The 10,866-nt window shown below is 54.0% G+C and overlaps 1 protein-coding gene across 1 annotated transcript in view; it reads right to left on the reverse strand.

The window, feature by feature from the left end:
- ENG (endoglin) overlaps window positions 1-10,599 on the reverse strand; it is a 29,895-nt gene extending 19,296 nt beyond the window's left edge. Inside the window, exons 1-2 of the mRNA XM_029201656.1 lie at window positions 10,176-10,599; window positions 2,130-2,272 (exon numbers count right to left, since the gene is read on the reverse strand). Coding sequence (XP_029057489.1) covers window positions 2,130-2,272; window positions 10,176-10,242 — 210 coding nt within the window. The 5' untranslated portion in view covers window positions 10,243-10,599. The remainder of the gene's footprint in view (window positions 1-2,129; window positions 2,273-10,175) is intronic.
- Between the last annotated feature and the right edge of the window lie 267 nt (window positions 10,600-10,866).

Raw genomic sequence — 10,866 nt, forward strand, 5'->3', positions numbered from 1 at the left:
GTACGATTATCACCTCCATGTTTCCCAGGGAAAACCAAGGCTTGGAGAGGTGGCCCAAGATCGAGCCCCTGTAAGTGGTGGGGGGTAAGGTTCAATTCGAAGACTGTCTGGCTCCAGAGCCCATGCTCTTAACACTGGCCTCAAGGTCACATGGCAGTGCATTCATTCATTCATACACTCAACAAAGAGTCATTGGTATACTCCAGGCCCTGGGCCAGCTTCTGCTACTCCATGATTCTTCGGTGAGTCCCTTAGCCCAAGAAGTGTGTGTCTATTGGAGTGCGGGGAGGAGTCCCTTCTGCATGCCAGGCACAATACGAGGTGCTCCAGGACTGGAGCCCCCATCTCCCGAACCCTGGCTCTCTCCATCACCCCCTCAAACAAACAGGCCCAGCCGTCCTGGAGCCTGCAGCCTGACTCCTTGAGTTAAAAGCTGGACACTCCACGGACTGAGTTCTCTGGAAGAGGCAGAGTGCGACAGGGAGATTCTGTTGTCGTGAGCTCTAGGATGACATATTACAGCAGCACCCTGTCATGCCCCTAAAAACCCTCCAACGACTGTCACTGCCCACAGGGTAAAGACCGAACCCCTTCCTATGGCAACGGGGCCTTATCCATCTCCCCAGCCCTGCCCCGAGGTGAGCTGTAAGCTCCGATGCAGTGAATCACATGCCGGCCTCAGCTGAGTCCCACTTTCCTGCCTGTACGTTCACTCTATCCTCTGCTCTTCCCCACGGCCTCCTTCATTCCGTGAACTCTGGCCTTTGTTACTGTTCCTGCATCCTCCACGAAGCCCGGCCTAATCCCATAGCAGCTGGCCTACCCCTGCCCTGTGCCCCCCGAGAAAGCACCAGTCATCTGGATGCTGGCTGTCTGTCTACACATCTGTCTCCAGTAGACCTGGGTGCTTGGCCAGGAGCCTTCTCTGACACTGGCTCACTGTTGAGTGATTGGGGCTGGGGGGGTCCCGGGGTCACCCAGGCGAGGCACAGAGACCTGAACATCCAAACACACGTAATGAACTTACAGAGGGCAATCTCATTTTCCATATCATTAGCAAACTTGAAAAAAATTACAATGGCTATGGAAACCACACAACGTGTGTTGGGCGCTATCTTCGGCTTGGGGATTATCGAGACCCACAGTCCTGGTGGCAGGCAGGGTGGTGGGGAGCAGGCCCCCCGATATTGGTGGTCTTGGCACTGTCTTATCACTGCACAAATGCAGGGCAACCTAACAGTTTTGGGGGCCACAAGTTCACCCTGAGCTGACACCACTAAATCGCTATCAGGACCTGAGGCTGCGTTGGTCAGGTGTGGCTGCCAACGCCGGGCAGGCCAGGCGCCGGCTGAACACTGAGATCCACTGGAGACCCAGGTGACGGCCTAGCTTGGAGTCTTGGGGATCTAGTGAACTCTGGCCTCGGGCATGTTGCTTCACCTCTCTCAGCCTGCCACAGTTCTCCCCTCCGAAAAGTGGGGAAACAGACCCTGACAGATGGGCCCTCAGGAGGTTTAATACACGAAAGGTGCTTAACTCTGTTCCTGGTACTTAGCAGGCCTAACACAGTACCTAGCACATAGTAAGTGCTCAATAAACATGTTATTATTATCAAGAGGGACTTAGACAAACTCATGGTGGACCTTCTTGGTGGGGGGAGAATGGTCTCTGAGGTGACATCACCGGCTTCCAGTCTCTGGGGGGCTGCCTGGCTGGGTCACAAGATCTTCAATGAGTGACATTCCAGGGAGGTAGATTTGCGCTCAGCTGAGGGAAGCACTGTCTCAAGGTCAAAGTTGCCTAGAGCAGAGCCGTGTCACTGAGAAACAGTGAGCTCCCCATCACTGGAGGTACATGAATGACAGCTCGCCTGGCTCTTCTCCACTCCACTGCCGGCCAAACACAGCCCTTTCCACCAGGGTCTTGTGCGGGCATCCAGAAGATTGCCCCAGAAATGCCACCCCTTACAGGCCCTGTGAGATGAGATGCCGATGTCACACTCCTGACAGGGGCCCTGGTGAGGACTCAGCCCACTGTCCCAGGGACAGCCACAAGGAAAAGTTCCCCTCATCTCATCGGCCCTGGGCCATCTGCTGGGTCCCCACCTGATCCTGCCATCAGGCACTCACCTTTAGGAACTCCAAGAAGAGGATGTGGACTTCCAGGGTAGCATTGGGGCTCTGAGCCACACAGCCCTCAGAAACCTGGCTGGTGATGTATGTCACCTGTGGGTCCACAGGCTGTAGGTCGCAATAGACTGTTTCTGCAAGACCTGTTGGGAAAGCACAGCCAGAGAGTGGGCCAGTTAAGAGCAACGTGGTGACAATTGCTCCTAGTTTCCAAATGCCTACTGGGTGCTTGGCACTGGTGAAGGGCTTTATTGCTTCTTCAGAGCTACCCTGCAAGGTGGATATCATTATACCCATTCCACAGATGAAGAAACTGAACCTCAGAAACGCAAAGTCTCTTGCCTGAGGTCACAGTGCTTGTAGGTGTAGGGTTGACAGATAAAATGCAAGACACCCAGTTAAATCTGAATAAATAAAAAAATGAATATTTTTTAAAGAATAAGTATATCCCACACACTGCGTGGGATATACTTATACAAAAAAATTTTTCACGGTTTATCCAAACTTAAATTGGGCATCCTAAATTTTCATTTGCTACATCTGGCAACCCTAAATGTGTGGCAGGACCCACCTGTGCACACATCCCAGCCTCTGGGCTGGTCCACTCCAAAGGATCAGGAGACAAAAATTCCCCTCTTATGCCTCAAGGAGGCCGGGAGGAACGGGCCAAGGAGGGTTGAGAGTCTCCTGGCCCCGACGGACAGAGTGAGCCCAGGTTCAGAGGGCAGCTGCCGGAGTAGGCTGCAGAGCCTGCTGCCCGGAAGCGCAGGTCCTGAGGGAAGGGAATGGAATTTCACCCTGGCCCAGCAGAGAAGGAAGAGGAAATGAGGCCCCTACACCTCGTCCTGAGGAATGTGCCAGGGAAGGGGGGGCTCTGGAGGAGGGAAGGAGGACAGAGAAGGGGAGACTGTTTGGAAGTTTGTGTCTCCATCTTGTCGCGTTTACTTCCTGTTTTCTTGGAGATCAAAGATGGGTGCGGAGGGCCTGGCCGCACGTCCAGCCGACGCCAGCTCAGGGGAGGGGGGGAGGGAGGCTTCTTCTGAATCCCAGGCTATTGGGCTGTCTTTGGCCTAACCCAGCCTCCTTCCACCGCCTGGTTGGCTCAGGACCCCCAGGGGTTAGAGAAGGACGGCAGACGGCCACCCACCAGCAACACCTTGGGAAGGATAAGTCCGGGACAAGGACATTTGGCTTATAAATCCTCACCCTGGCCCTGTCCTATGTGCCAGGGACTCCAGAGTGCCTGCATTTTCATTAAAAGCAAGGTTCCTGGAGCCAGGCCGACCTGGGTTTGAATCTCAGGCCCAGCACTTACTAACTGATGCTGCTTTGGCGAACGATTTCACTTTGGGCTTTGGTTTCCTCGTCAGTAAAAGGACAGTAAGAATAGAACCCACACAACGCACAGAGGTGAGACAGGGTGTGTGGCAGTTCTTTTTATCACAATTCTTTGATTGACTTCAGCCACGGGAGAAGAATTGACTGTCCTAGGTGGGTGGTGATGTGGTGGAACAGGGTGGCCTGCAGGTGAGGGGCCTCTGTGAGGGAGGTCACTGATGTCTCAGGCCTAAGTAGACTCAAGGGCTGACCCCCCGCTTGGGACCCACCAAGCCCCTCACGCTCTCCCTGTCCCTGATAGTGAAGACAGACTTCCTGGCTGCTACTTAGCCCCCCTGTACAGATGGGGAGACCAAGGCCCGGAGACAGGCGATGTGCCAGATTCCCAGCACACGCGGCTGACCGGCGGGCTCGGACCTACCTCTCCCCACAGACACCCAGGGTCTGGCTTGCAGATTACTGTAGCGCTTTCCTCCTTCCCTTCGGACTTACCCTGCCCCCTCCCCAGACTTCCAGGAACCCCAGTTCCTCCGGATTGCTGGGGCCGCCTGGGGCCACCTCCTCCATGCCGTCAGCGTGTCAGCCAGCGGGAGAGGCCACAGGCCTAGCCATTATGTAATGATCAGATAACAGGCCAGGCTGGGAGATCAGATAAGAGGTCCATTTATTTTGGGGCCTTTTCGAGTCCTGGCCGCCCCCACTCCGCAGACGAGAATGGGGAGACAGGAGGGAGTGTGACGCCCAGGGCCTGTCTCCCGGAGCCAGAGGCGGGCCCAGACAGAGCTGAAAACAATCCCCTGGCACCAAGGGAAACTCTGGAGCTCCTGGGACCTGGGTTGGAGGAGGCGCCGCTGGGGCCCTGGGTGACCGGGTGAGTGAGAGACTTACCAACTGGGGGGCCACCTCTCCACCTCTGTTGCCTCCCTATCCTCCCCCACCCACAAGCACAGAGCCACCTTGGGGGCTTTCCAAATGGCCACCCCCAGCGCCTTGGGCGGCGGAGAAGATGATGGTCAAGCAAAGCCAGCTCTGGAGCTGGATGGTCTGAGTGAAATCCCATCTCTGCCTCTTAAAAAAGCTGGTCACCTTGGGGCTTCCCTGGTGGCACAGTGGTGAAGAATCCACCTGCCAATGCAGGGGACACGGGTTCGAGCCCTGGTCCCGGAAGATACCACATGCCGCGGAGCAGCTAAGCCTGTGCGCCACAACTGCTGAGCCTGCACTCTAGAGCCCGTGAGCCACAACTACTGAAGCCCACGTGCCTAGAGCCCATGCTCTGCAACAAAGAGAAGCCACACAATGAGAAGCCCGCACACCGAAACGAAGAGTAGCCCCCGCTCGCCGCAACTAGGAAAAAGCCCGCGCGCGGCAACGAAGACCCAACTCAGCCAAAAATAAATAAGTAATTTAAAAAAAAAAAAAAGTTGGCCACCATGAGCAAAAGCCTAACTTCTCTGAGCCTCAGTTTCCCCATTTGCAAAACAGCTGCCATCACGCTTACTGGGCGCCAGGTACTGTTTTGTGGCTTTCTGTGGGTTCATTCATTTAATGCTCATAGCAGCCCTACGAGGTAGGTGCAGTTATTGTAACCGTTTGACACAAGGGGAAACTGAAGATTAGGGAGGCGCAAGAATTTGCCTGAGGGCACGCAGCTGTTAAGTGGCAGGGCCCGTGTTGGAACCCAGACAATCCAGCTTTAGCGCCCAGCACCCACTTTGCAGGCTATGTATCAGGTGCATGAGGTAACCCATGTACAGAGCCTGGTACCCAGTAAGTGTTCTGGACACGGAAGCTGTGATTATTTCATGAAACCAGGGCCAATCCTCTTTGACAAGGATCTTTTCTGCATTCCCTCTTCTTCAGTTACCCAGCCACCCTTTGCTCCTTTCAGGGGCCAATCGTGGCCTCAGAGATTTCCCTGTGTCCAGCCCAACAACTGCCCCTGGGCCTGGCCACCAGTGAGGCCTCAACACTCCTTTCCCTAGTCTGTCTCCGGCTGCCCGATGTCTGCGGGCTAAGGCCATACTCCACAACCTGGAGTGGAGTTAAGAAGTGCAGGGATCTAAGAGATTCTGAAGGTTCAGATCCTGGTTCTGCTACTTGCCAGCTTCCTTTCCATGCCTCAGTGCTATTATCTGTAGAATGGGGATGGTGATCATCAAAATACCTTCCTCAACGAATTGGTGAGAAAATTGACACATGCACAGGGCCAAGGAGGATCCTGATGTGTGAGGAACTGGCAACCGCCGTCACGGTTATTTACGTCCAGCAGTGGGGAGAAGTGAACTTTTCCTTCAAACACACCTTGTTCCTTGCCCTTGCCATGCCCTTTCCCAGACTAATAGTCTTCCTTTATTTGACGACTTCTCTTCAATTCCTATTCATCCTTTAAAACCCTGTTGTGAGAAGCTTCTCACCAGAACCCACCCAGGGACTTCCCTGGTGGTCCAGCGGTTAAGACTTTGCCTTCCAATGCAGGTGGTGTGGGTTTGATCCCTGGTCGGGGAGCTAAGATCCCACATGCCTTGTGGCCAAAAAACCAAAACGTAAAACGGAAGCAATATTGTAACAAATTCAATAAAGACTTTAAAAATGGTCCACATCAAAAAAAAAAAAAAAAAGGTCCACATCAAAAAAATCTTAAATAAAAAAAGAACCCATCCTGTTGTGCTCTAGGTGGGAGGGCCACTGCAGGTGTAGGAAAGAAACCTAATGCGTGGGGTGAGAGGAGTTGGCAACAGAGAGAGCCTCATAGTCTTCCCTAAGGCACTACGGTGTATGGTTAGGTCCAGGGCCCGAGCCCCAGCTGCTCATTTCTGAGCTGTGTTACTCAGGCAAATTCCTTCACCTGCCAGTGCCCCAGTCTCCTCAGCTTTAAAATGGGGGTAACAGGAGTGTCAGCTTCATCGGGCTGTTGGGAAGGTTAAGTCTGATGGTGCACAAAACAAGCCTAGAGGAGTGTCTGGCGTTCACCCCCACCCCGTCACAGGTATTGAAGTCAGCTCAGCCTTGGATGAGGGTCCTCTTCAGCCTCCAGGGCTGAGGCCCCAAAGCTGGAGCTAGAAGGGGGAGGTTGCTCCAGAGCCAGGGCAATCAATGCTCCAAGCCTTCCACACCCACCCAGGCCACCAAAGATGCAGAGAAAAGAAGCCTGGACCTGTCACTTGTCCCGAGACTTGATTTCTTCATCTGTAACCTGGGTATAGAGACAAAGGGCTGCCTGATGCACTGGGGACACAGAAGAGGAGGTCCCTCCCTCTTGCCAGATCCCTCGTCAGGTCCTCAAGCAAATAAATAGACCAGGCCTGTCCTCAGAGGGCCCATCACTGACCCATCTGTGCGCATGAGAGAGACATCAATTCTTTCTCTCCCTCTGGGTCTAAGTGTCACCATCTGTCTGGCTGAAGTGAGAACCTTAATGGTCATGCCCCCACTGTCCCCAGGGACCCACTGTCTCCTGGTTCACATGGCTCCTGCTTCAACCTCCCTTTCCTCCGGGCAAATGGGAAGCTGCCCAATGCAGGCTCTAAGAGATGGATATTTGTGGTCTGTGTCCTGCATCCCTAGCAGGACATGTCCTGCCCCCCTCTCCAGGGAGTCCCAGAGCCTCACACATGTGGACAGCAGTACAGGGGACTTCAAGTCTCACCTCTACCCCATCCTCCAGCGAACGCTCATCCACACTTAGGAGACACTCTTTGATCCCAACCACCCAACATGGGCCACGAACCCCTGTACCTCCACTTCTGGGACTCTATCCAAGTGAAATACTCCAAAATACAGGAAAAGATGCATGTACCAAAAACGTGCATGGAAGTGGTATTTATAACTGGCCCCAAAGGGGAAACCACCTAAGTATTCAACAATAAAGAATTCATTAGGCAAACGATGAGATGGCACGTTTGAGGGAGAGACTATTCTAGAACCACAATGGGATGGTTATGGAGTCCACATGACAACACAGAAAACTTCTGGGGCATAAGAAGGGTACACAAGATTTCCAAATTTGATCCACCTGCATTAAAATTACCTTAAAAAGCTAGAGAAAAACTAGTAAGCAATCCACCAGCATGCTAACTGTACCTATACTAATAAAGGAGCCGGGGAGGTCATTTTTCCCCCTCTTATCTGTTTCCTTTGAGGAGTGGACTAAAGCGAATATATGGTTAAATTGCTTTTTAAAAATCTCTACATATTTGTACTTTAAAAAATTCATGTAAATCAACTATACTTCAATTAAAAAAAAAATTCCAACAAGACAAAAATGTGTGTCTTAGAAAATGAAAATCCTCTAGAGGAACCCAGTGCTAAAGAACAGTGACATGGGGATTTTCTTTGTGCATATTGTGTATTATTACTATTTTATTCTTACAGAAGTGGAGTCATTGATGTTTGCACACCTGACAATGTGTCCTAGACATATGTCACGGCAATGTAGATCCGTAGCTAGCTTTTTCTTGGTAACGGCTGTGTAGGGTTCCACTGCACAGTCATCCACTTCATAGGGCCCAGGCTGGCAGACACTGGGTGGTTTCCAGTTGTGCGGTTTTTGTTACAGGTACCTACGGACCACACATCTTTACAGAGTTGGGCAAGTAACTCCACGGGGTTGACTTCTGAAGGTGAGTCTGTTACACAAGTTATGGTTTTGAAAGATTCTGCCAAGCTGTGTTCCCAGAAGGCTGGACTCGTTTGGGACATGTTTTCAACCCATTTTGACCCCCTCCAGCTTTAACGAGGATGCCTGGGTCACTAGCACTCCCACCTCCTCCCCTGGCGTGGAGGTCTGGCTCCCACACCCTGGCGCTGGTCCCCGTCTGCCCTCTATGGGCCTCAGTTTCCCAGACTGAAGATGAGCTGGGCTGGATGCTTTGGGATGCCCTTGAGCCCTATGAACACTGGGTGCTAGTACCTGCTCTCAGAAGCAGGTTGATACATTTTCAGGAGTTTTTCCAGTTGGCTCTTAAACACAGCCATTATTAAAAATTAAATTTTATAAGCTTACAATTACATAAATTATATATACTTAAAAGTTAATAAATATCAAAACTCATTACTCCCTAATTATTTTATTCCCTTTTGTATTATCTGTGCTCTTGAGGTTATCTACGTCTGTAATATCTGTGTGGTGGAAATAGTAGATAAAGGTTTATTACTGTGCATCCGCCCCAACGCTGAGTCTGCTGAGTTGATAGCTTGAAATCAGCCCTGTGGGAACATTTACACCGTGGATATTGACAAACGTTACCCCACCCCCCACTCCGCTGTTCATTATTCGCCAGCACACCAGTGCCTTTGATCCTATAAAACCAGGCCCTAAAGAGCTTCCAGGATCTTTCTCTGATGACCTAGGGGAAGAGAGTGTTATCAAGCTAGAATGTGGGGGGAGGTGGGAGAAAGGCAGGGCGGCCTGGGGGCCTATCGTGGAGGTCAGGCAGGGCTTCTGTCTGAGCTGTGTGAACTTAGCAGGTCACAGCCTCCACTTCTCCTCCTGTAAAATGGGGCAATAAAGGCCGCAGTCTTGCAGGGTGACTAGGAGCTGTATCAAGAGGGGTCGCCGTATCACCCGAGGTCAGGAACAAGTGCTCAGGGGAGGCCCAGGCCTGGGGCAAATCCCTGCTGGGTCACTTAATGTCTGAGACTCATTCCTGTCTATCAGTGAGGCAGTGGTAAGAGCTTTAGAGATCAAGGGTTAGGGACTTTCAAATGCTGCGGTTACGGTAGGGTGGGGAGGGGGTGGCCACCGCTGCTGCTGTTCCCATGCTCACCCCCCACCCCCGATCCTTTAACGTGGTCCTGGATGTGCCAGAGGTGAAGGGGTGTCCACAGGGCTGTCCCGGGGCTTTAGGCGGATGAGGGGCAGGGCACAGCGAGGCCCACAGTGAGTGGGATGAGGGGCTGGGAGTCACTGCCCCCCATCTGCTCATTTCAGAAGACAGCAGAGGCCAAGACCACCTGGAGAAGCCCCCAGGCTGAGGAGCCTCCGCAGAACACCTCGTCCGGGCCTGTGCCCGCATCTTGTACTCTTTTTGAGGAGTAGAGAACTGGGTAGAAGCAGAGAGAGCACTGCGTCCGAAGGATTCTGGGAGCCATTCACAGATCCCGGGGAAGGTGAGGGTAGAGGAATTTAAAACTAATCCTTAAACAACAACAACACAGAAACAACCGGCCTGCCTCTCTCTACAAGCATTGCCTCACTACCGACTTTCCCAACAGCCCCAAGGGGAGTTCTCCTACCATCCCCACTCAGCTCAGAGGCCGAGATCACACTGCGAGGAAATAATGACATGAGATTTGAACCCAGAGCCCACGATCTGACTGTGAGGCCGCACACCCCCTCCCATCCCACACGTTCCTCAGATGGGAAACTTAAGGCCCAGAGAGGGCAGGAGAGTCTCCAGGGGCTGCACAGCACTCTGGGACCTGGGCTTCTTGGGGAGAAACTGGATGTAGCTGGGAGGGCAGAAGCCAGGGTAGCCAGAGTTAAGGTAAATAACTCATCCCTGTTTGCCTGAGACTTTTAGGGCTGAAAGATCTTCGTCCTGCCAAACCGGGATGGTTGGTCACCCCGTGGCATCTGTCTTGGGCTGTCCAAACGTCCCAGGACAGCTCCACTGGACGTGACACACGGAGGAGGCCCAGAACACTTGGGGCCTGGTCTGTGCCCTGGGGGCCGAGTCTCCCCACCCCGGGTCCCTGGACACCTACTTGTGGGTCCGAGGCTGCAGAGAGCCAGCAGCAGGGCGACGGCCTGGGAGAGCATGCCGCGGTCCATGCTGTCCACCTGGGGATCTGTGCGCTGGGCCTTAGCCGGTGTCCAGGGGCAGGGCTGCAGGCGGGCGCCGGGGCCGGCGTGGGCTCTCGTGGGGACCCAAGGGGAGCAGGCAGCTGGAGCGACGGCGTCCCTGCTCCAGCCTTCTGAGGTGGCGGCCAAGGGGTCAGGAGAAGTGGGCACGGGGGCGCGGGGCCAGGCCGGGGGTCGCTGGCCAAGGGCTGAGCGGGGAGGGGCTGCGGGGCTCCTGTGGATGGCGGCAGCAGTCACGGCCTGTGGATGCGGCTGGAGGCTGGGGTCTGAGCGTCAGCAGTGTGGAGCTCCCGGCTCATCAGCCTGGCTCGGGGAGGCAGGAAATGCGCTTCCTTAGACAAGGGGCTGGGCCAGGCGGCCTGCCAGGCGGGGAGAGGAAGTGCCACGGGCTTTGTCGCTGGGTGGGGGGCCCTGGGGCGTGGGGGAGGCAGTGGGGTGGGAGGACCCAGCCTCCAGGCTCGTCTCCCCACACACCCAACCTCCCATCCCACCCTGTCCAGGGCTGGCTGGTGGGGTGCATCTGGCAGCCCCCAGGGGGCAGATGAAAAGTACCACCCCAACAGCCCACCAAGGGGAAATTTCAGGGGCCAGGCC

The sequence above is a fragment of the Monodon monoceros genome, unplaced genomic scaffold (assembly GCF_005190385.1).
Source record: "Monodon monoceros isolate NGI ecotype Baffin Bay Population unplaced genomic scaffold, NGI_Narwhal_1 Super_Scaffold_5, whole genome shotgun sequence".
NCBI lineage: Eukaryota > Metazoa > Chordata > Mammalia > Artiodactyla > Monodontidae > Monodon > Monodon monoceros.